The sequence below is a fragment of the Aythya ferina genome (genome assembly GCF_964211825.1).
Source record: "Aythya ferina genome assembly, chromosome: 2".
NCBI lineage: Eukaryota > Metazoa > Chordata > Aves > Anseriformes > Anatidae > Aythya > Aythya ferina.
The window spans coordinates 159,097,554-159,121,903 of NC_140297.1; the positions used below are offsets into that span (position 1 = coordinate 159,097,554).

The window sequence follows — 24,350 nt, forward strand, 5'->3', positions numbered from 1 at the left end:
CAGCACCTCCCACAGCACCCATTGTTGGTGTGATTTATCGCAGCTTTTAAAGTGACAAAACCCGTGTGGCTTTGATCCAATTGATTTCTTTGAATCCAGTGGGATAAATAAGCAGGCAGCAGACCTGAGCAAAGTGGGGGTAGGATAAAATGGGTGTTTTTCTCTTTGTTGTCGTTTTTGTTTGTTGTTTGGTTTCCTAGATATCACTATGTGCTCTCTCTGAGCACCTAGAAATGGGGATCAGAGCATGCCAAGTGTGGCTTTGGCTTTGGACTGACTTTATTCTGATATTGAGCTCACTGCTGTGCTCTCATTTTTTCTGCCACGAGAGAGTGAGACCGGGCACAGCATCTGGGGAGAGGTATTTGTTTTCTGATACCTTCCCTGGGGTTTCCCATTTTGGTAGGCTTTCTGATCTCTTTTTGTTTTCCTTTTTATCCTTTCTTTTTATTTATTTTATTTATTTATTTTTTAATGAGGTTACTTTCACTGATGTGTGGCCCAGATCTGTACTAGTCTACTCTGAGAGCTGGTAAATGAGTAAAGCTGAGCTTCAGGATTGAAAGTAATGTGAAGGCAATTGTGTCCACACGTTTCAAGAGAATCCAAATTGCTCATGGCATGGGGTGTGCGTGCGTGTCAACACACACATATATGGTGTGGAAACGATAACTTCAAGGGTGTCTCTCTGTTGTGAAAGCCTGTTTAAAGAGAAAAAGTTAAGGGTAATTAGAAGTCCTTTTTAAAATGCTTTCCAAGATAGCTGCAAAGCCATAAATGAAAAAGATGACCGCAGCACTAAAGAGCACACGCAAAGAAAACAAACAAAAAGAGCAAAGACAAGTCAATAACTACAAAACCAACAGTCTGGTTTAGAGAGAAAGTAAAAGCTGGTGTAGAGATATGCAGGAAGGACAAATTGATAGCAAGCAACACAAATTAAAAGCTTGAAACAGATAAGAGGGAAAAAAAATGGAATAATTTCATTGTTTGGGATTGTTAATGTGAGTAAAAAGGAAAATTTAGTGTATGCTAAGAGAAAACGAATCCTAATGATATTGGTTTGTTACTGGCTTGGAACGACAGATTTATTTATAATAATGCAGAAATTTCAATAAACGTCTATATTCTGTAATTGGAAAAGAGCATGGCTACTTAATCCGCAGCCCTATCTAATGAAATACTTTTCATTACAGCAGCTGCTAGAAAACATGCTATACATCATCTAATAAAGCCGGGAGTTTTTAAGAGAGACAAGTCTGAGCAATTTTGCATGCGAGGGCTTGGAAGGAGCAGGCTAAGGCTAATTGGGGGTCATTGCTCTTCTGCGAGAGAAGAGGGGAAGTTCTCCAAGTCCGGAAAGAGGCATGCATCCTTGCCCCAGAGCCGCCAGGCTCACATCTGTCGTAGGCGCAATAACCCCATGGGATGCAGGATCCTACAACAAGGGGCTTGTGGGTAACATCCTGATTATAATTGAATAATAGCACGCTCATTAAAGCTGAGAAATTAATAGCAATCAACTTAAGGAAAGGAGATTTTGTCAAGCTAAATGAACACTTTGTATGGCGATACACAACTGGTTGAGAGAGTTTAAGCATTTGTCATTATTTACACACACCGCAAATGAGGCTTTTGTCTCGGTGGCAGTGCAGAAACAGAACAAGTGACTGGTGTTGTGGTTCGTGGAAATAGGGCCAGCACATCTTGGGGAGAGCTCAGGAGCCGTATTCCCTTGGAGGTTGGCCATGGATCCCTCAGTGCCTTCAAGAAGGGAGCTGGTGAATTGGTGACAGTTCCTGGAAGGGAGTGGGGAATGCTGTCAGGTCGGGGTCAGAATGATAGGGTCGGGATGTGGATGGACAAGCAGTAGGGTTGGGACATGGGTGGATGGACATGCAGTAGGGTTGGGACATGGATGGATGGACAAGCAGTAGGGTTGGGACATGGGTGGATGGACACGCAGTAGGGTTGGGACATGGATGGACAAGAAGTAGGGTGGGGGCACTTGGAAAGCTTTGCACAGGTGCCAGAAAAACTGTTTTGGGTTGTGCATTGCTCAGACCTCCTACAAGCAAACTACATTTGGCTTTTTTTTTTTTTTTTTCAATCCTCAAACTGCGCTGGTCGCTGTTAGGATGTTGGTGCCCAGCCCTTTCTCCCTGCTTTCAGGGATGTTGAAGGAGGCAGGAGGCTCGGGCCCATTGCATGAGGAAGGGTTTGACGTGTGTGTGGAGCCCAGTCCTACAAAAAACTTCTTAGCAGCTCCTGACAGGTCTGCTGGACTCAGTGGCCTGAGGTCCGGGCCATCTGTGAGCTACCTCAGGCTGCTGAGCAGCTCGGCTCCATCTGGAGCTGCCTTCAGCTCACTGCTGATGTTCTTGTCCCTGTCCCCTCCTCTGAGGATGTGGAGAGGGGACACCTCACCCTGTGCTGCCCCAGAGAGGGTGTGTGGCCCTTCTGCTCTGCCTCTGTGTCCTATGATGTGCTCCTGGGTTGTCTGCAGGGATCCTGACCTTCTCACCCTACACAAAAAGCAGGGACATTGTCCTCTCAGTGAAAAGTCCTGTTGGGTACTAATGCGAGGAGGTCCCAGCGACCCTTTCCCATACTCCAGAGCCAGGGAGGGAGGTTTTGGGATCACATTGTGGGGGTGGTGTTTGGGGAAGGGGTGTGCTCGCCGGGGGGATTTGGGGTGAGGGGGGTGTATATGGGGTGGGATGAGGATATGGGGGGACTGAGGGGTGTAAGGGGTGTGGGACGGGGCTATAGGATTATGTGACTATATGGGATATAGGGTTAGGGAGGTATATATGGGTTGTGTAGGACAGGGGTAGGTCCTGAACCAGGATTAAGCCCAGGTCCAGGCCCAGGGTCAAGACCAGTACCAGGATCAGGGGCAGAACTAGGACCAGGTCCAGGACCAGGTCTAGGACCAGATCAAGGACCAGAATCAGGTCAAGGACCAAGTCCACAACCAAGATTAGGGTCAGGATCAGGACCAGAACCAAGCTTAGGACCAGGTCCAGAAGCAGGATTACTGTCAGGATCAGGACCAGAAATAGGGGCAAAACCAGGTCCAAGACCAATATTAGGGTCAGGACCAAGACCAGGTCCAGGTCCAGAAGCAGGATTAGTATCAGGATCAGGACCGGCACCAGGCTAGGACCAAGTCCCAAAACAGGACCAGAACCAGGGTCAGGACCAGAACCAGGGTCAGGATCAGATCCAGGGTCAGGACCAGGTTAAGGGCCAGGTCCAGAACCAAGCTTAGGGTCAGGATCCTGACCAGAACCAGGTTGAAGATCAGGTCCAGAACCAAGCTTAGGGGCAGGATCCGGACCACAACCAGGTCAAGGACCAGGCTCAACACCACCTCGAGGACCTGGCCCAGCACCCCGCTGAGTCCCACACCCATCCCCATCCCCGAGGAGGACGAGGAGGGAGAAGGGGCGAGCCTGAGGGGACCGCTGCCGCCCCCGGGCGCCGTGCCCCCCGCCGCCCTCCCTCACGGCCTCTCTCCCTCTCTCTCCGCCGCCCCGTCCTTTTCCTTCCCCTCCCTCCAGCAGAGCCTCCGCCTCCGCCTCCCCGCCCGGCGCCTGGTCCTGGCGCGGCTGCCGAACGGTCCCGCTCGACGCCTCCCGGACCAAATGCCTGTGTGACAGGCTCGCCGCCTTCGCCATCTTAGCCCAGCTCAACCCCGACATGGTGAGTACCGGCCCGGGGGGGGGTGTTACGGGGCGGAGGGGGGGTTAAATAAAAGGATGGGGAGGGTCCGGGAGCGATGGAGCTGGAAGGGAGGGGAGCGGGGACGGACCCCAGCCCTGCCGCGGTCACTGCCGGCATCGGCATCCCCGGGGCTTTGCGGTGCCCCAGCGATGGTGCGGGTCGGGTGCCGGCGTGGGGAGGGGGCGGCGGGGGGGGGACACACGCTGGGGGTGCTGCGGCGGCGGTGTCGCCTTCCTCTTCTTCCTCCTCTTCCTCCTCTTCCTCCCCTTCCTTCCCTTCTTCTTCATCCTCCCCTTCCTCTCCATCCTCCCCTTCTTCCCCTTTACTCCCCTTCGTCCCCATCCTCCCCCTTCATCTCCATCCTCCCCTTCCACCTCTTCCTCTCCATCCTCCCCTTCTTCCCCTTTACTCCTCTTGCTTCCCTTCCTCTCTTTACTCTTCTTCCTCCCCTTCCACCCTTTCCTCCCCATCCTCCCTTTACTCCTCGCCCTCCCGTTCCTCCCCTTTTGCCCCTTTACTCCCCTTCTTCCCCTTTATTCCCCTTCCTTCCCATCCACCCCTTCCTCCTCATCCTCCTCTTCCTCCTCTTCCTCCCAGTCCTCCCTTTACTCCTCATCCATCCCTTTACTCCCTTTCATCCCCTTTACTCCCCTTCATCCCCTTTACTCCCCTTCATCCCCTTGTTCCCCTTTACTCCCTTTCCTCCCCATCCACCCCTTCCTCCTCTTTCTCCCCATCCTCCCCTTCTTCCTCTTCCTCCCCTTCCTCCCGGTCCTCCCTTTACTCCTCTTCCTCCCCATCCTCCCCTTCCTCCCATTACTTCTCATCCCGCCCTTCCTTCTCTTCCTCCCCATCCTCCCTTTACTCCCCTTCCTCTCCACCCTCCTCATCCTCCCCACACCTCCTGCTCTGTTCAAAGACAACGCTGCTGAATTGTGTGCTTGTTGCTGTTGGGGGGCACAACCCCCACTGAGCATCTTCCTCCCGTGGTCCCCCCCACTCCATCTTCCCACGTGTCACATTTAAGGGAATCACCCCTCTGCGTCTCACCACATCTCTTTCCCAAATTCGGGGTCCTTCTATTTTTTTTTTTTTTTTTTTTTTTTTTTTTTAGGTGGTGGTCCCACAGCAGGAATATGGGGGGTTTGCAGGTGCTGGGGGGGGTGTGTGCGCGTTTGGGGGGGGTCTGTGAAGTTTCACCCGCTGCCGGCACAGCGCAGCTGGTGCCGCTTCTATGCCGGAGCCTCTGGAGGAGTGTGAGATTCCTCGAAATGCTCGTGGGGCGCCGGCACCCCAAATCAGCTGCCAGGGCACCCAGGGCAATGCCAGGGTGGCTGTCCTCTGCTACCTTGCACTTTGAGTATTTATTTATTTATTTATTTTAAGTAGTTCATCCCCTTTTTGGACACTTTCCCGGGTTCGTGGAGCGAGGCTCCCCCTCCCTCCTTTCCCTCCCCTCCACCTTCCTCTTCTCCATCTGCCTGGGTGCTGGGACTTACGGGGCCCTTGCGATTATTTACTAATTATGCCTTGCTTGTTAAACGCCGGGCTTAATTCAGCGAAAGGGGAGGGGAGAGGAAGAAAGGCAGGGTGATGGTGGTAAAGGGGAGGGGAGGGGGGATCACATTTTCCAAGATGAAGGTTCGGTTTATTATTAGAAACACTAATGTATTTGGTCCACTAGTTACCATGGAAACAACATCTGCACTGAAGTGGTTTTAAAGACACAGTGTTGGTTGTGTTTGCCCGGGCCCCGTGCAGGCCCAGCCACTCCAACCGGGGCTCCAGAGCTGCTCTCGGGGTCCTCTCGTGCGAGGCACTGAGCTTTGGATTGAAGCAGAGATGCTCTGGTCGAAGGTAGGAGCAGCGCATCCCTGCATGGAAGGAACCTGGAAAAAGTTGGTTGCATCGGTGCTGGTGTCCCCGCAGCCTTTTTCTGCTTTGGGTAGCTTTTTTGGTGTCTTCTGGCTGTGTGAAACCAAGTGCAGAAGGGAAGCGATGTGTTGGGTTTGTGCTTTCCAGGAATGGTCCCCAGATTTTCTTGGGGCAGCCAAGCTGAGCCCAGGGCAGCCAGCTGGGGCCCTCTTCCCGCAGCTCCCTGCTCCGTGTCATCACAGCAGCAAGGCTTCAGCCTTCATCCCAATCTTCCAGCACCCCATCTGCTGTCTCTGCACCTTATGATGCCCACAGGGATGATGGATGGGGGAGCCTCATCCCACGCAGTGAGGGCTCCGTGCTGTCATTGTAAACAACCCGGTCCCACCAACATTCAGAGAGAGTTTGGGTCCTAACTGAATCATAATTTCTTCTGTAGGAATACTTTTAAGGCAGGGCCAGCCCGGGTGTGTAGCTGAGTTTCTGGGGAAGGTTTTTTCTGGGGATCTTTCTCCTGGAGTTGAGCAGAGGACTGGGCAGTGTGGGAAAGGAGGCTGTGGCTTGGCTAAAGCAGGAGTTTCTCCAACAGAAGACTAACTTTATGCTCTCACAAGGTGCTTGCTGCTTATTAACCAAGCAGCTAGGAAAAGGAAAAGGTTAATATGATGTAGCTAAATACTACTACTCCCTCAGCTCTCGGTGTTTAGGTATCACAAGCTTGATGTAAGCTCTTTGCCATCTGTACGAGTATTTTTGCATCTGAGAGTGGACTTGGCTGCAGGAGGATGTTGCTTCCTTCCCCCATTCATGTTTTATTGCATCTGCAGCTAACATCTCTGCGGGTCCTATGGGGTTTAGGCCTTAAATTGCTTCTTCCATCCTCTTTCCAACTCCTCTAGTTGCTGGTTGGGTTGCAGTCTCACAACTCATTATTCCCAGCCTGGAGTCAACTCAGGAGAACCAGAGTGAGTCCTTTGGCCACGCTGGGGGGAAAGTTGGGACCTGGCTACCTCCTGATCCCCCCGAAGTAAAGCTGAGGGTTTGTTGGTGCTCTGGAGGATTGCTCACCCATGTCCTCATGGTACCACCCTCGTTTTTTTTAGCCAAGTGTCTTTGTGATCAAGCCCGTGCTGCCTGCCTTTCCCAGAGGTGGCATCTCGTCAGCGGTGGCGTCTGAGGTGCTGACATTTATAGTGCAGTTTTTCATGTGCCTTGGGAGCTCTCTGGACAAGAAGCTCCGTCCTCCTGTGTCATGAAGATTATTTATTGCGATAAATCTCCCTTCTGGAGTCTTTGGCCCTGGCAGGTTGAAATATTTGTAACCCTGGTACGGGCACAGCTTTTATTTTTGCAGTGAGGATGGAATTGGGAAGGTTTGGGGGGACAAGTGTTGCTGCCCAGGTGGGCGATTCGGTCTTTCCTGGGACAGGATTTCCCTAGTGTTGCTTTTGAAGCAGGGAAAGGAACCAGTTTTCCTTGATTTCAGTGGAGCTGTGGGCTGGGAGTGCTGGTTTCGGAGTCAGTTTTGGAAACAGACATCCTTAAACTGAGATGGAGGTGTTCAGACCCAGCCCAGAAGCTAGAGTTTGAGTTCAACTCCTCCTCTGGGTCTGATTTCTGATGGTCCCTGCTACTTGCAGCAGCCAGAGGCTGCCTCTGGCACTGCTTTGGCTGGATTGCTGTCATTAAACAACAAACCTCTTCAGTTGAGGAACACAAATGGGATTTGGGGTCTGTCTTTTCATTTTGGTTTTACCCCATACCCAGCTTGGTAGGGGAATGGTAGGGCCAAAAAGAAATGACACAGGCCTGCATTCAAACTTTACAAAGTATGGTCAGTCGGATTAAGAGTCTTGTGGTGGTGTTTTTCAATATTTCTTGGCAGTCCTGGTAATTTGTTGGAGACGGGAAGGGAAGAGAGCAGGAGCCTGAGGATTTGCAGGGCAGCCTTTCTCTCTTTGGTTGTCTTGTCTGAGTTTGGCTAGTGTTGTTTGATTCATGTTGTCTCTTCTGCCTACCAGCTCATGATCTGTAAAGTCAAGTAAGTTTTAAAACTTGGCTCCTAGAGTAGTAGGAGGGCACAAATACAGCTCTCTGCCCTCTCCTCCCCTCCTTTCTCCCAGCCTGGTCTGCAGAGGTTGGTCAGCTCTGCCCTCATTTCTAGGGCTAGCAAAGGTGGAAAGGTGCTGATGGCAAAAACTTGCATGGCTGCTGACTTTGGTGTGTCCATGTTGAATTATTGGAGAAAAATTTATTTACCAACATGCAAACAATTAGCTGGAAGGTCCGAGCAGCACCCTTGGGGTTTTGTGGGGTGTGTTGGAGCAGGCTGGATGGCAGAGCTGACTTGGAGGTGTGCTGGCAAGGTGGGCGAGTGTAAGGGGTGAGATCCCATCCCAGGTTCCTGCAATCCAAAAAGGAGAGGCTTTGTTCCCTGTTAGCTCCAGTTGGCATGAAGGCAAGACACTTTTCAGGGTACGTACACAAGGGGACAACAAGTCCTGAGCTCCTCTCTCAATTCACAATATTTAGTTTTGTTTGTTTGTTTTTTATTTATTTACTGAAAGCATCCCGATGCTGTCTGTGCAGCAGAGGAGAAAAAAATCCTTTTTACCCTGGGGAAATAACAATGCATGGCGAGGAGCCTCTCAGTGCACATCTCGGCCAGGTCAGGATGGCTTCTCAGAATGGGCTGACAGCACTTCTGATGGAAAATTAGGGCAGCATTTCCCTTAGCTAAGGCCGGAGCACTTTATTTAGAGATTGGTATTTTAATATGAATATTTTACTGTTGTTTAGCACCTGAGATTTGGAGTTTGGATAGGAATGAAACCTTCTGTGTGCCTTGAGGACAGCCAGTGCTCAACTTCCCATTTTTTTCCAGGGTTGTAATGAATAAATGCTGCTTCTCGTGTGATGTTAATGCTTTGATTTAAAAGTTGGGCTTTTCTCTCAAAGAGAAGTTCTTGCTTTTGCTAGACTTGAATCCTTAAGGTGCCGAACCGCTGCCAGTTTGAACAGGGGGTGAAGGGTTTGTTCGGGTGTGCTGGCTGAGCCACGGGGCTGGGAGCTGTTCCCGTGCCTGCAGATGAGATGATGACCTTGGGCTAATCACTTCACTGCTTTCCGCTTCCTCTCCCCCAGCTGCAGCACGCTGGCAGGTGCCGTCCCAGCCTCGGTTCCCTCAGCCCGCGGGGTGCCACCAAAAGGTCCCAGCACTGCCCTGTCCCTGGCAGAGCAGCAGCAACCTCTGCTCACTCATTAGCCAGGACAAACACTGCTGAGATGTGAGCTTTTGGGTTTTCGAGCTCCAAATCCCCCATTTGTGCCCTGTCCTTTAAAGGATGCTGCTGCACCCAGGCTGTCTCTTGGGAGCTAATCGCACCAAGCTCTCCAACTGGAAATATTTGCTGAGATTTCCTGAGGATTCATGCTGTTACCACTGGATCTCCCCATCCAGACATGGAGAGGGCAAAAAGGTGATGGGAGATCCTGCTGGGGCTCCTGCCCAACTCGGGACAGCTTTGTGCTGACTCTGGGGAAGGTTTTGGTGTTTTTTCAGGGGGATCTTTCCCCTGGATCTGTGGCAGCCCAGAGGAGCAAGCTGGGCTTCTGCAGGTCACAGGCTCCACGCTGCTCTTTCCCTTGCTCTGCAAAGAAATTCACTAAAATCGGGAGTTTGGCCACGTGTTTTTTAACATGGAGTGGACAGAGCGTGAACCAGCTGGCTTTTCCCCTCCCACTCTCCCATAATACAACCAGGAAATAGGATGTGATGCCCTTCGATAGGCAAATAGGCTGACCCACTGTCTAGCAAGAAGGAAAGCATTATTTTTCAAGAGTGGCCTCATAACAGAGGGGCTCATTTCTGATCCAAATGGGTTTGTGACCCCCCACTGTGGAGTGTTTGCTTTGTCATTGCTGCCTTGAAGCCCATCGGCACCCATGGCAGAGTGAATTTGGGCAAACCCGAGTGAGTTTGGAGAGGATCTGTAGTCAGCAGGCATGTGATTTTTGTGGGGTTTTCAGGGGAAGGGGAACAGGGAGCGGAGCAGCGCTGGGTTTGCTGTTTTGGGGGTAGAGGTGGCTGGGGATTGCTATTGCTGCAGAGCACACAGATAATTTGGGAATCCACAAATAAGGCAGCAAATGCAAGTGAGGAGACGGAGACAAGGGTTATAGGAAATCCCTCTCAGTGCAGCGCTTCTAGGAGAGACAACAGCGGAATATATTAGGAGAAGACAGGTAGCACACAAAGTAATAATGGGAGGATTTGGCTCAGCATAATAAGCAGTCCTCCCCGCATCCCACCTCCTTCGCGGCTGTCTGCGCATTTGGCTGTCTGTCGATCCGCCGAGCAGTTCGGGAGATCTTTGCAGCCGACGGCTTCCCTCTGCCGAGTTTCCACTCCACGCTTGTGGATTCGCTCGGCTCTTGAGCTCAAAACTCTGGGAGGTGGGATTGCAGCAGCAGCAGCAGCGGCAGTGGTGGGGCTGCAGCTCTCCAGAGCCAGAAGAGCTCCGCACAGCCCTGGCAGGGACTCTTCTGCAGGCGAATGCTGCTGCATCACCCTGTGTCTCTTCATCTGAAGGGGACGTGGGAGAGGAACATGATCGAGTGGCAGCGAGCTTAAAACACTGGGGGATTCACTGCTTCAGCGTGAGTAACACTGAGCCCGATTCACCCTTTGGTGCACAAGCAAGACCGGCGCCGGCGTTTGCTGGGTGACCCCAGGAGCAGGGCTGAGGTTAGTTCCTCATTTTCATCTGAAATTAAAGGCTTCCCATCTGCACCTGGGGCACTGTGTGTCCAGCAGCTTCAGAAGGGGTTGGTGCTTATTCCGAGCCCACGGTGGTTAATGGCTGGGTGCCACGAAGACAGGGTGACCGCTGTCCTACTACCCATCCATGGCTTACTACTCCGGTACAGGAGGTGTGGATTTAAGCCAGGACACCGGGCTCTTCCCAATTCCCACTTTTCCATTTCCTAAGGGCTTGAAAAGCAGCTCTCTGGCTCAGCCTCTGCTGATTTGAGCCATGAAGGGCCAAAAATGTGTGCAGAGGGGGGTGAGCGGTGTCTCTCGGGGATGCTCCACGTTGGGGCAGGAGCGGTGCAATGCATGAGCATGGCAGGGTGTGTGTGTGCCTGGGGATGGTGCCAGGCATGCTACCTGCACACTGGTGGCACGGGGAGCCCTGTGAGAGGCTTAGAGTTGTCCCTTGAGGTTAAAATACCAAGGGGAAATGGGGAAATAGCCTAATGGATGGAAGGTAGCTGAGGACTGGGCTCAAGTGGTGGTGATGGTTTAATTCAGGAGCAAGGGAACAGCCAAGCACCGTGAGCCTCCATCAGTGGGGTTTGGTTGGACAGGTCGGGGATAGTTCTGGGGGAAATGAGCTTCTTGGGTCTTTTCTCACCTTTCTGCCTGTAGTTTGTAAACCAGCTCACTTGCTTGTCTGCTTCTTGCTGTGCGAGCGGGAGAAGCGTGGCAGAGGTGCGGTGGGTTGCCAGGAGGTGGAGGCACACAATGGAGGCAGATGGGGAGGCTGGAACGGGTGAGGAGATGTATTTGGAGAAGTCAAAGGGTTTGCCTACAGTTGAACAAAGCTGCTTGCCTGCTATAACTCTTGTCTTGACATTATTTCATATTTATCATGAGTTATTTGGACCGCCGTGTCACCAGGAGGCTGAGCTATGGAGCACGACTTCAACAAGCTGCCCGGTGCTGAGCGGGCCAGAAAAAACATCCCAAAGCTCCCTGCTCCCAAAAAACCACCCCGATCCCAAAGTGCTTCTAGCTGAAATGCAAAAGGAAAGGCAACACGTGGCTGCAGGCAGGCGTGGGGGCACGTGTGAGCAGCGCGAGGGCATTAGTCACTGCAGGGAGTCGTGGCACATCTGCTGCCAGCAGGAGCTTTCTGTAGGCACTGCACCCGCCAGGCTTTTAGGGAGAATTAAAGACAGAGCCCCGGGTGGCTTTCTAGGTGTGTTTTTTTGCGGGGGGAGCTTCTCCCAAAGCAGAGGACGGCGTGGGAGACAGCACAAAGGTGCTCGGTTGAAAATGGTAACGAGTGGGTGATGGAGGCAGGTCTCATGGGCCCAGCAGGGGTGGGAGCCAGCACGTTCATCAGCGATCATCTTCCCTTGCAAAGCCCTTCCAAGGCTAATCACATCATGTTTGGAGCCCCAAAAAGAGCTGGCTGAACTGTTGAGCCTTTTTCCTACCTTTCTTACTCACCACACACACATCTTCATAGCGCTTTTTCGCCTGGAAAAGCCTTTTTTAGGTAATTTTGACAAGCTGCTTCACCACTGAGCCCTGCTGTGCCCTGCCTAAAGGCTTAGGTTGCCCTTGAACTGCCATGCAGTGAGACATGGAAATTAAGTCGTTATTATTATTTTGCAACAAACGTCTGCTCATCTAAGCTAAAATTGAATCCATTTACAACAGGCTCATGCTTTAATACTTTTGCTGTCCATGGACAGCTGAGTGGACAAATTCCCTGGCAAGACTTTGTCAGTAAGGCAATCTTCACGTGAAAATGGTCAATACGCACAGAAAACAAATGTCAGGCTCTTAAAAATGAGTACACGAGCTTGAAACTCCTCTATGAAAGTTAAGGTGGTCTAAGTGGGAAGCTGGCATGATGTTGTACATGGTGATGGTTGGTCAAAACAAGGTCTCCAGCTAGAGGGCTCGTCAGCTACCTGCCAAATCAACCAGAGGGATGTGTAGAATACATCCCATAAATCCACGGAAGCAAAGTGACTTTGCTCTTTTCCCATAAGTAAGCCAATGCTTTCATTTTTCATGACAAATTGCTCTTTCTGCTCTTTTAGATATGTCAGTCGTGTCAGCCCTTTCCCGGGTGGGGAATATCCCACTGCTGGGGTTGTTTTGGTTGTGTTTATATCAAGTTGATGGAGATTATATCAAATTGGTGTAAATCCAGGCTGTTATGGTTTTACTTCCCTGTCACTCAGCTGAGGACGAGAAGAGTGGCAGGGCCAGAAGCTGACCCCTAGATCCCTGCTTTGACAGCACTGCCCTGTGCAGAGGGAGCTGGCACCAGCAGCCCCCAGTAACCACCCAGTATTGCACTGGGTGGGGGAAATCATGCCTGATCCCATGGGTTCTTCCGGTTGTAGCTGGCAGAAAGCTGTCACTGTCACCACAACGGCATCTGTGTGACGCCCACAAATCCCATCAGCTGCTAAATAGCTGAAATCCTTTCCTATCCTCTTCAGAGGCAAACTCCAGCCAATTCACTCCCGAAAGCCTCGGAGGATTGATAGCGAGCTGGAAACATCTTTTGCTTCAAGGTTTTGGGTTCAGCCCTGGCTCAGGTCAGGAGCCACTGTCAGTGGAGGGACCTTCAGGGGCTGAACGGTGAGAGATGAGTCCTTGCAGGAGAAAAGTCATGGCTGGAAGCAGAAATTAAGGGAACTTCCAGACACCTTTCTCCTTTGGCTGGGCTGTCCCCAGGGCAGGGTGAGCATCGCTCACTCTGCTGGGAGACCCGCAGCTCTGGCACGGCTCGCCAGCATGATGCTGAGAGAGTACAACAAACAGCGGGCTGTTTTGGAGTAATTTGGTGAAACGCCGTCGCCTGGCATGGAACCAAAACCCTGCTTAAATCAGGATAAACACAGTCTGGATTTCCCCCTCGTTTTCCATTCCCAGTCTGCCATGGCGTTATTTTTTCCTCCTTTTTTTTTTTTTTTTTTTTTTTTTTTAAGCTGTGTGTAAATCTCGCCCTGTTTTCCCGCGAGGGGCTGAGCACTGCGGCTCTGAAGTTAGCAGAGCTGAGAACGCACGTGTGAAAGCAGACCGAGCTGGGTAACGCAGGGATGAGCTTGCAAATCTTTTATAGATTTTATTGGGGCTGGTTGTCTGCTGTGTAGTACAGAGAAGGGGTGATCCCAAGAAGAGAGGAGCAGCAAAGGAAGCTAATGTCATTAATGTCATTAGACTCAGCCTGTATGTCCATACTGTAAAATAATACCAGTGAGAATATTAATATTATTATTAATAATAATAATAATATCAAAGCCCAGTCTAGCACTGCCCTGTAATTGTCCCCACTGCTTTTGTCTCTGTGCCAAATCGCAGTGCCTGGGGGACGGCACAGTCCATGGATGTTCCACCTGAAGGTACGGACAAAAAACCCTCTATTTTGAAGCCTGAGCTGGTAGAACATCAGCTTTACCACATCACTTCATTTCAGGGCAGCAGAATGATCCTGGGCCTTCTTATTTTCTACAGCAAACCTGGTGAGGTAGGGTTTGCTGCTCAGTGCAGTGCATTTGATAGTGGTGTTGCACAGCCTGGTTGAAGTTCTTTTCTGCCTCGTGTGTCTCAGAAGGAAAGAGGGCCCATAGAGGGTTAGACTGCTTTGGTTATTACCAGCTTTACTATGCAAAATGGTTCTTTTTTTTTTTTTTTTTTCTTCCATCATGTAAAACATGCTTTAAAAGGAAGGGCTTGAGCAGAGCAAGTCTTGCCATGCACATAAAAAGCAGAGATTTAAAGAACAGGTACTCTGGACGGCCAGCTAAGAAACAGTTAAAGCAAAAGCTGTCTGCTCTCTCTCCTTCCTACCTCCCAACGTTGATATTGCACAGCAGAGAATGAGATGCTTGTGCTTGATTGTCCTGACGTAGCTCTGGGAACCCCCTAAGGCACATATCTAAAATCCAAGCTGAGCTGAGCTCTGGCAGACAGAGCACTGTTATTCCCTCCCATTTCCAGGGAGGGACAAAACAGGCCCCTGAGAAGTTGAAGGCAGTGGTTTCAGTCAAAGGCAGGTTGGCTGAGTGGGGTTCTTCATGTTAAAACAAGCACGATCCAGTCCTCTTTGATGTCCTAACTTCAAGTTTGGGAGCTGGGAATGAAATCAGGTCCTTCACGGAGCTGCAGCAAGGTGCCTTGTTGTGCTGACCACTGGCAAGTAGGTAACACCGCCGTTACATCCTGTAATTCCCCACCAGACTGAAGGAAATGATTATATCGTTCCTACTAACCACTCCTCCACCCCGAGAGCTTCCCCTAGGCTGTTTGAAAGGCAGATTGCCCTGTTGTGTCTTGGGAGCAGACTCAGTACTGAGTGGAGTTAGCAGTTGTTAATAAATAGTAGTGCGTTAAGGTGTCTCTACGGGTGATTTTCCTGGACTGTAATTACAGAGAATTGCCCGTTAGACTGGCCAAATTGCATAAAAGGAGCCCTCAGCTCTGCAGATACACTCCCGATAACGGGGACCTATTAGCTTTGACATGAGAAGATGGTGGTTGTGATATGAAGGAAGCAAAACGAGGTACAAATCCTCCAGACAGCTCTTGCAATGACATGGGCTGAGCCAGGGAGGATGCTGAGAATGAAGTTTCAAAGAACTTGGTTATCGATGACATCACTGAGGGATTTTCATGCAGGGATCTCAAAGCCCTGCTCAGAAACTGGAAATAGTTTCATGCCTCCTCACTGCTCCTGTTTTGAGTTAGGTGAACCCTGTAGGGCTGCTGATAATGCTGAGCCCCCCAAAAAGCTCCTTTCCCAGGTGATTTAAACCCACCTTCACTAAATCCTTGCTCCTGCCTCTATTTTGGGGTCCACCAAAAAGAGCCTGTGTCCTGCTCTTCCTCTCTCCCCATCCCCAGTAGGATCAGTATTAGTGCATGAATTTTCTCCTGGGGCAACACAGGCTGAAATGTCTGAGGGGCAGAGTAGGCCCACAAAAACTAGTGCAAAAAATACTGCTTCCAGGAGGTAAAAACTGAGCTTTCCCTTGAGCAGCTCCATCTGTATCTGTAATTTCGCTGTGGTCCTCAGCAGCTGGTGTGCTCCACTGCAGTTGGGTGGCTGGATGTCAGTTCTGTTTCGGTTGAGCACTGTGTGATGGTCAAGAGAGTATGAGCAGCACCTTCTTGTGCTGTCTGATGGGGTATGAACAGGCAAGGGCAAGGCTCTTCTTGGCTCTGCAGAGTCCTCAGAGGGGGGCACATGGCTGAGCTGGGTCAAGAGCCCACTGTGGACTCAGGTGAAGGTTTCATAGCATCACTCATTGTCAAAGTCCTTAAAAGTACTATATATTGCCCTGGAAGAATCCAAGAATCATAGAATGGCTCGGGTTGAGCCATTCGGGTCCCCATCCAGCCTGTCCTTGAGCACCTCCAGGGATGGGGCATCCACAACCTCTTTAAGCAACCTGTGCCAGTGCCTCACAACCCTCACAGTGAAGAATTTCCTCCTAATGTCTAGTCTAAAGCTATCCTCTTTTAGTTTAGGACCATTCCCCCTTGTCCTGAACAAAGAGTCATTCTCTATCCTTTATATAAGCCCCCTTTAGGTATTAAAAGAAGAATAACCTGGATAACCTGGCTTGCTGCCCTTTGGGACAACTGCTGTCCTTTTTGTGCAGTGGTTGTGCTGAGGTGCACAACATGGCTGGTACTTCACCAAACCCCTTAAATATACCTATATATACACGTATAGGTACATACAGGCACCCCTATATTTTTGGAATGAGGCAATTATTTGGAAAGGGAGCCTTAAAGTGAAATCGAATGAAGGTCAGGTACAAAAGGAGCTAGTTGCTGTCTATCAGGTGAGCTTCTGCACCTAACCATGTGTGCCTTGGTGCCTGGAATAGGGCAGATCCCAATTCACAGCCCATGAACGAAAGTTTCCTTTTGACCTGCAGCTGGTCGGGAGCCTGGGTGTGAACATTGCTTGGCTGGTGGGCAGCAGGAGCTGGAGACAACACCAGAGATGCATTGCTTTATACCTTCCTCATAGCTTTACACCTGCTTTTGTTGCCTGCATGCTGCCAGCAGAACCCAAAGAGCTGGAGCCTGAATGAAAAACCCAGAATCTAAGTGGGGATAAAAACATTTTCAGGATTTTTTTTCACCGATGACAAGAGTGCATCCCCCTCCTGGTTCACCCCTCCTAGGTTGTTTTCTTACAGCACTGACATACACCCCCTTGTTCAGAAAGCAGTTCGCTTTCATGAGTACTGGTAAAAGCAGTATTTTCCAGCAATTTTACCACCTCTTTGATAGCTCGCTGCTTTGAAAAGAGTTGTCCGACCAGCAACAAAATCAATAGAAAGTGGCTTTAAAAACTGCTGGGGAACTGAGAAAAGCCTTTAGTCTGTTGGTACAGTGAAGTGGTTTCTGAGCAGTTTTTGGAGTGCAGCATGCCATCGGGTCCAGTCTGTTCATAGAAGAGTCGAATGAGTTTCACTGCTCATGACTTGAGAGGGAGAAGTTGGTCGTGCGAAGAGGAAGGTGAGGGGCACTCTGCTCACAGCCTATGGGTACCATGACAAAATTCATGAAACCAAGCTCCTCTGTCTTGTGCCTGATGATATAGCAAGGAAAAAGAACCACAAGCTATAGCCTGTAAGATTAATGCGGGGTATTAGGAAAAAATGTTTCCCTGGAAGAGTGGCACGGTCTTGGCATGGTCAACAGAAGTGTGCTGGGGCTTGCAGTCTTTGAGGGTTTCCCAGCATCATCTAGACAAAGCCAGCCTCACCCAATGTTAGTCTGAGTCCTGCTCCAAGCAATAAGTTGGATTAGATACCTCCAGATGTCCCTTGCAAGCAGTACTTCTGTAATTCTCTTATTTCATGAGGCTTTCATGTAAAATGTGCAAGAAGTCAGGCTCGAGACGACCATTCTGAGCAGCAAAACACATCTGCAAAAACAAAGCCCTAAACTCCATTCTCACATGTAAGCAGCTGATTTGGGAGAAAAACAAATGGTTTATTTTTTTCAGTGACTTTATTAGTAGGCTGATGTGCCTGTACAGATTTTGTGCAGCCTTGCTCGGTATCAAAGATGGGAAAAGCGAAAAGAACAGCTTGCTTGTAAGGTCTCAGGCAAACAGCATGGCATTAAGAAATACCATTTTTGACTTTGTTCTAATTGGAGCCTCTTTGACCCTGGAGCCAGGGCAGGGTAATGGAACAGGCACAGCTCAGATGAAGTCACTTTTTATGGTGTTATGCAGAAACTAAGAGATGGAAAGGGAGACATGGAGAGAATGCAAACAGGGGAGAGCCAGGGAGAAGCAGTGAGAGCGAGAAGAAAAGGCAGGAATGTTTCATGGAAAATGGCCAAAGTAAGGGGAAAAGGAAGACAAAGGAGAGAAGGTTAAAATAAATAAATAAATAAAAGGAGAAATGAAGAGAAGGAAAGGGAAGAGAAGATGGAAGCCAAGGGAAATTGTCAAGAAGAGGAGAGTCCTTGTGCCCTGCTAGGCAGGGTGATGCTGTGGCCGGGCAGCCAGCAGCCCTGGGCAGTGGTGCTCATTATTTCCATCCTCGCTGATGTCATTGATTGCTCCTCTCCTCCCTTGTCATGCCTGATGACAGGACAGTGGCCCTTGCGACTCGTAACCACCAGCTCTGTCCTGCTGTGCCCAGGCAAAGGTCTTCCTTCAGCCCACATGGGGCATGGTCTCACCTGCATTTTGGGAGGCTCCCCAAGGCCACTGGCAGCAGGCAGGGGATGGAGGAGAGGCAGTGATGGGCCACTTGGTGCCATCTCCAGCCCAGGCAGGACAAGGTGACACCCCATTCCTTGCCTGGCCTTCTCAAGGAACCAATTTCCCTCTTGGCTTCGGTGTCAGGGAGCTCCTGTAGAGCGCCTTGCTGTCATTTTGGTGGTATTGCTATTTCCTTTTAAACCAATCTTTTGGTTTCCTCTCTTCCTCCTCTGAAGAAATTTTTCCTTGCTTGCCTCAGATCCTCCAGCATCCAACCACCTTCTGTCAGGGGATTTAATTAGTCAGGAGAAATAAAACAAACAATGCTTCATTTGCCAAAGGGAAGGAGTGTAGGAGGGGGAAAAGAAGATGGGGAAGAGAGAAAAACCTTAATAATGGAAAAAAAAAAAAAAAAAAAAAAAAAAAAAAAAAAAAAAAAAAAGAGCAGGATCCTAAGCTACATGGGCCTGAGCCTTTAGAACCTACTGTTCCCCAAAAAGTGTTCTCCTGCTCTTATTGCAGCCAGTATTTTTTATAATTACCCATTGTTGTGATGCCAACAGGGTCGGACCAACCATCCGTGGTCTGTGTGGAGAATGGATGAGGGTTATGGCATCTCCTTGGGAAGAGTCCCTCTGGTGCCCGGGGCTCTTATGGATAAAAGGATAAATTGGCAAAAGGATAAAGGAAGGAGGAGAATATTGGGGTCTTCTAGAGGGAGGTAGACACCAGCTATTACCAACCAGCCTGGCTTCCAATTGGGGAAAGAACCTGAGGTTTTTGGGGCTGAAGGAAGTTAGAGAGGATGTGGAAAAGAATTAGGGTTATTGAGTTGCAAATATAGGGACAAAGTCTGCTCATTGTTAAAATCCAAACTCCTTTTCTCGTGGTGCTCTCAGATGGCTTAGAAATGAGTTATCTGTTGATTTTTTTTTGCTTTAATGGAGCTCCTCCCTGACTTTTATCTGTAACGAGACCTACTTAAATCAAATGTCACAATCGATGCTTGTCCCAGGCCACTGGTCGTGTGATGTGAACTCGTATTGCCAAAAGGGAGGAGCAGCGAGAGGAAAAGTGTTGGGAGGGAGCTTGGAGCGGGTGAGCAGAGCCCAGTCCGTGTCTGAAGAGTTCTTCTTCCCATTTTTTGCAGTCCTATATCTTTGAGGCAGGGTTGGGCTTCTGCAGGGTGAAACAAGGTAGAGGTGGCATAGAGAGAAGCTGTGGCTTTGTGCTGGGGATTGCGTTTCTCTCCATATCTGGATATCTCTGCATATCCTGACTAAATCACAGACTTCAATTCCCAGAGAAGGTCCCTTCCACACATCAGTTTGTAAGGAGCAGGACGCAATATTTCAGCACTCGGACCATCTGGAAGGTGTCCACTTTCAACTTTTTTTGATAGAAAACAAATGGAAATGTTCATATTTTCATTGAGATGTCTTTCTCAGTGTTTAGCTAATTCTCAAAAATCCTGCTTCTAACTTTCCACAAATATTTGGCAGGAGTAAATTCCCTCGGTGGGAATAGAGTCCCAGCAGTCGATGGTAAAAATCTCAGCAATCCAAATCATAGTGATCCAAATAAGAGGAAAACTCAGTGTGTAAACTGAAGCCTTTTCAGGAAGCTTTAGGTGGGAGAAGATGCAGGTCCTTGCTGGGTGGATTGGGGAGGCTCTGCGCCATGTTCTTGCTGTTCATGCACAATTGCTCATAATTAGAGGGACTAAGGCATTGTCTTACATCCAATCCCATAATTTCAGCCAACTGAATTAGGCTGAGTGTCCAGAACCTCAGTCTGTATCCAATAGCAGTTGATTCAGAGAGTCCCAAGCTTTCCATTTCCCAAAGGAAGCTCAGGGAGGCTGTACAGTCCTGGTAAGGTGATGTTTCAGGGCTAATAGGATCAGTGGGGTGTGAATATTGCAGAGAGGTAGCATCACACTTGGCTTCCTGTTTGCAGTCATCTGTATCCCATCAGCTCTAAGTGAAAATCCTGCAACCAGCCCATAGTCCTTTGGGTACATACATGTATGCGCAGCTGGGCATTCAAACTTCTGAATTCATCACTCAGTTTTCTCTCAGATCCCTTAAGCTCTTGTGCCAGCCTTCCCATAGCTCCCATGGGTTTCACCAGCAGGGTGCTGAAAGCTTTGTTCCTCATTAATTCCCCCCAGCGAGATGCAAAATACAAGAGGTGGCCTTAAGTGAAATAAGCAAGTGAGGAAGATCTTCTCAAACCCTTCAAACTGCTGGGATAATTTAGCTCAGATCCCAATCCCTTGCTATGTCAGAAACCATCTCATCTCCCTGGCCGTAATAATAGGGCTTGGTACGGAGCCAATCTTGTTTGTGCTCCCACACATCTGCAAAATGCTTCACTTAGAGGGTCCTGTGCTGCATGGTGGGGCTCTGTTCCTACGCCTCCATGCCAGCAGAAATCACTGGTGTGGAGATGAGAAATGTGCCAGGGATTGAGAGAACTAGGTTAGGAGAATTACAGCACCTATATATTTGTTCTTGATGTTGCAAGGACTGATGGCAGCAGTTCCTTTGTGTTCAGACAGAGAAGGAGAACTGTTGCACAGCAGCATTTTCAGAAGTCCCCTGCACACGAAGAGATGCCTGGTAGTGTAAGGGTGGTGAAGTGATGGATGGTGTGACTAGATGCTGGGTCCCTGGGGGGAGTAGACAGCGTGTTTTTCCTTTCCGTGCCTCGTCTCCTCCCTTGCCAGATGGATGTTTGTAGTCAGTGGAAGATTTTCACCTTCTTTTCATCCTCCAAGCTTCAGCATCAGCCGTTCCCAGAAGAGCTCATTTGTAATCGTTCGAGTGTGGGCAGTGCCTCCTGCTTCTGCCTCATTAATTATCTTTGCACTGGATACAAAGGGCCCAATCCTCCTCTTGTAACCTGTGCTTTTACACCCCTCCCTGGCTACAGATAACAGATGTCACTCCAGACTTAACACCGGTGCATGTGGGAGCAGAATTGGGTTCAAACAAAGGTCGGGTCACCCAAAAATAGATCCTGGTCCTCTCTCCTCTTTATTTGTGTAGGTAGTGCGATGTGAAGGTCAGGTGAGTTGCAGACAATTAGGAGGAAAGTCCTTGCTGTGAAATCGAGCTGTTAGCATCTCCTCAGCATATATATTTTTTTTTTCATTATTTTTATTCATTTATTTTTATTAGTTTTTGTTTTAATGTCTTACTTTCTCTCTTTCAGAACATGGAAAAGGTGCTGGTCCCTTCTGTCACGTTAATTGTAGGCTGTGGAGTATCTTCGCTGACACTTTTGCTGTTGATTATCATTTATGTCTCTGTTTGGAGGTATGGCTTTCATTCTCTTCTTCTCTTCTTGTTGGGGAAAGTAACTGTCTCTTGACCTACATGGATCCTGGAGGTTTTGCTGTCCTGTTTTGGGTGCATGGTGCCTGAGGAAGAGCCCCTTTGTAATGAGTGGGTCCAGCAAAAAGTCATCACGGTGGCTTAGTTGGCATCACTCTTTGCTTTTCGTGCCAGAGAAATTAGCACAGTGAAATGAGTGCCACGACCCCATGTAGTCTCACTGTTCATTTTCAAAAGCTGTGTGCTGTTTCTGATGCCTTTATACACCCCAGGAAACCTCGTTTGCAGAGAGGTAGACACATGCTGCCTCCTGGCAAACAGGTTGCTTCAAGGCATCGTGGCCTGGTCTTTGGTACCACCAAAACATCCATGATACGTTACGAAAAAGTCTGATCTGAAGAACTGACAGCACTTTTCAGGAGCTTAAGGATGTTAAATCTAGCAGGCTAAATAACTCTCCAATCTCGTAGTTATGTCCTGCCTTTAGCTTCAGCTGGGATTCCTCACTACATCCCATTTCAGGGAGCTCCTGGACACCTATAAGCAGGTCAGGTGCAACCTTAAATTGCGCCGATTATAGAGGCTGGCTTGATTTTGTGGTTGAGATGTATCAAACAAAAGTCCACGTTGGCCCATGCCCCTGTAAGATACGTGCTGGTGGACTCTTGCAAGCACAAGAACCCAAGATTTGCATAGATTCTCCCTATGTACTGCGTCACACAAGGGCTGAGCTTATTATTGGAGACCCTTGCCTTTCCCAAATTATCATGTTGAGAGCTTCTTGACTCTAAAATAAACAAAATAAGGAAAATGAGAACCAGGTGAGCACCCCCGAAATTGAAATGGAGTGGCTACAGGGAATACACTGCTTGTGACCCTTTGTGAGAAGGGATTAGTCCGAGGCTCTTACCTTGTCCAATGACACCTCTAAGTAGGGAGGAAGGGGTCAATTCATGTTCGCATTATGAACTGAGATAACTTTTTCTACCCGTTGTTAGAGGAAAGAGAGAAGGGAGTAAAAAATGAGCAAAAAATGCACCTTTTTGTTAATACTGTGACAGTGCATAGTGGCTGGTTAATTATGGTGAGTGCTCTGAGCTGAAGACTGATCATGATAACGTTTATCTAGAACTCAGGTTTTTCCGTGCCTGGGGTATCATTGGATCTGCTCAAGTCCTTGTCCTCTCCTGCTTTTCCTCAGGCTGGGCAGCACTGGGCAGCGCTGGTAGGTGACTTACTGGTGTCACTGGTGTCAGGATCAAGTGGAAAGTTAGGAGAGAGGAGTGAAGAGCAGGTGTTGGTGCCTCACCCTCTCTTTCCTCTTAGAACTGAGTTCAGGATCTGAAACCTAAGTTCAGACATGAGGTTGAATCTGTTTGGAGCATGATGGAGTCATTTCGAGTAACATGCTATGTTTTCTTCCAGGAGCCTGCCCCTCAATATTTACTGTTATTGAGGCCAGGAAAGTTAATTGCCTTCCCTTTTTAATTTCTAATCGCAGCCTTGGTGTTATACCCATGCCCAAAACCATCAAGTTCAGCACGAACGGGGGGACATGTTTATGGGGGGGCTTGAAAGGGCATTTCTGATTTAGCAAGGGATGGACGTGCATTTCCAAGTGATCCTGAGACCAGATATATCTTAATTAAAGGGCTCTCTATCCTCAGTCTCTTTGTGTAAATATTTGTAAAGCATGATCGAGTGATCTCTAAAATTTCTCTTTGGTGCGCTGAGTTTGTTTCATTTCTTATCTGTAGATCATGTTTTCATGTTCTCTAAACTTCACAGCATTCCCGTGGCTGAGCCCTGAGCACTCTGTGTGTCCTTTTTATTTTAGGCATAGCTGCTGGACATGAATGTGCTGTTCTAATAATGGTCTCAGGAACATCATATCCAACATTCTCCTGGCTTTCACTTCATTTTGCCCTAGATGTTAGACAGTCTGCCAGACAACAGCTGGGGGATTGCTTAGAAGTGGGATTGTCAGTATTATTCCAGCTGCTAAAATAAGGCAGATGTATCAAAGCAGTCTTATTTTATTCTGTGCAGGGGAGAAAATCCTCGTGCTCTGTCTGCTTGGTCTTCTGTGGAGTGTAGTCAGCAGAGCTCAGCTCTTCTGGGGAGCTTTGGCCAGGAAATTTCCCATTCAGAGCTCTGGACAAAGGCATCTGGAGCAGGCATACATGGGCTCAGCTTGAGCATGAACCTCTTGTGATGAATAGGCTCACTGAGTCTGACAGTCTGGAGACTTTCCCAGAATTTTGCCCAGCTAGGATTTGTTTATACATAGGAAACAGAAAGAAAGAAAGGGAGAAAAATAAAAGGGAAAAGGAACATAGTAAAGGATCAGGATCCGGGGCAGAGTAAAAGGAAGGCAATCCCCACTTCGGGATCAGAGAGGAAATGAATTTGCCCCCCGTGTCCCATTGAAAACCCCGACTAAAAGATGTTTTTTAGTGACACCTACTCAGCCATCGGTGTAACCGGCATGAGCTTCTTGCTGCAAGCCCTCTCTTGGATGTGGCCAGCTTGGCACAGCCTCCCTTCACTCTTGTTTCTGTCTGATGGCTGCTGGTGGCCTGTTGGTGGCCTCACTCCAGTTGCCAGTAGCCAGATGGCTGTGAAATAGCTGCTACAGGTGGGAAATTTCTGGCTTTATCAGCAGCTGTGGCAGAGGGGTCAGTGATACTTAGGACATAGGAGTGGGGTGACCTCGGTACCTCCTGGCAGTGGTCATCCTAGGTCACAGCTGGAGCCACGATCTACATGGGGACCATGTTCACCACCACCTGCGTGGGAAAGAGGGGAGATCAGAGAAAAACAAGATCTTCCCACTCAAAAGCTGATTGAAAATGAAAAATATGTGGAGAAGAAGAACTGCTCATGGATCAGAGTGGGTGAAAAGACTTGGTAC

General features: G+C 49.1%; 1 protein-coding gene across 14 annotated transcripts in view; it reads left to right on the forward strand.

Moving 5' to 3' along the window:
• Positions 1-24,350, forward strand: part of ADGRB1 (adhesion G protein-coupled receptor B1) — a 260,069-nt gene that overhangs the window by 173,825 nt on the left and 61,894 nt on the right. For 6 of the 14 annotated variants that reach the window (XM_084509051.1, XM_084509044.1, XM_084509052.1 and 3 more), the window contains 3 exons: positions 3,567-3,708; positions 21,315-21,418; positions 22,566-22,661. In XM_084509051.1, coding sequence (XP_084365177.1) covers positions 3,567-3,708; positions 21,315-21,418; positions 22,566-22,661 — 342 coding nt within the window. The remainder of the gene's footprint in view (positions 1-3,566; positions 3,709-21,314; positions 21,419-22,565; positions 22,662-24,350) is intronic. The other 8 variants (XM_084509056.1, XM_084509053.1, XM_084509046.1 and 5 more) reach the window with 3 other exon arrangements.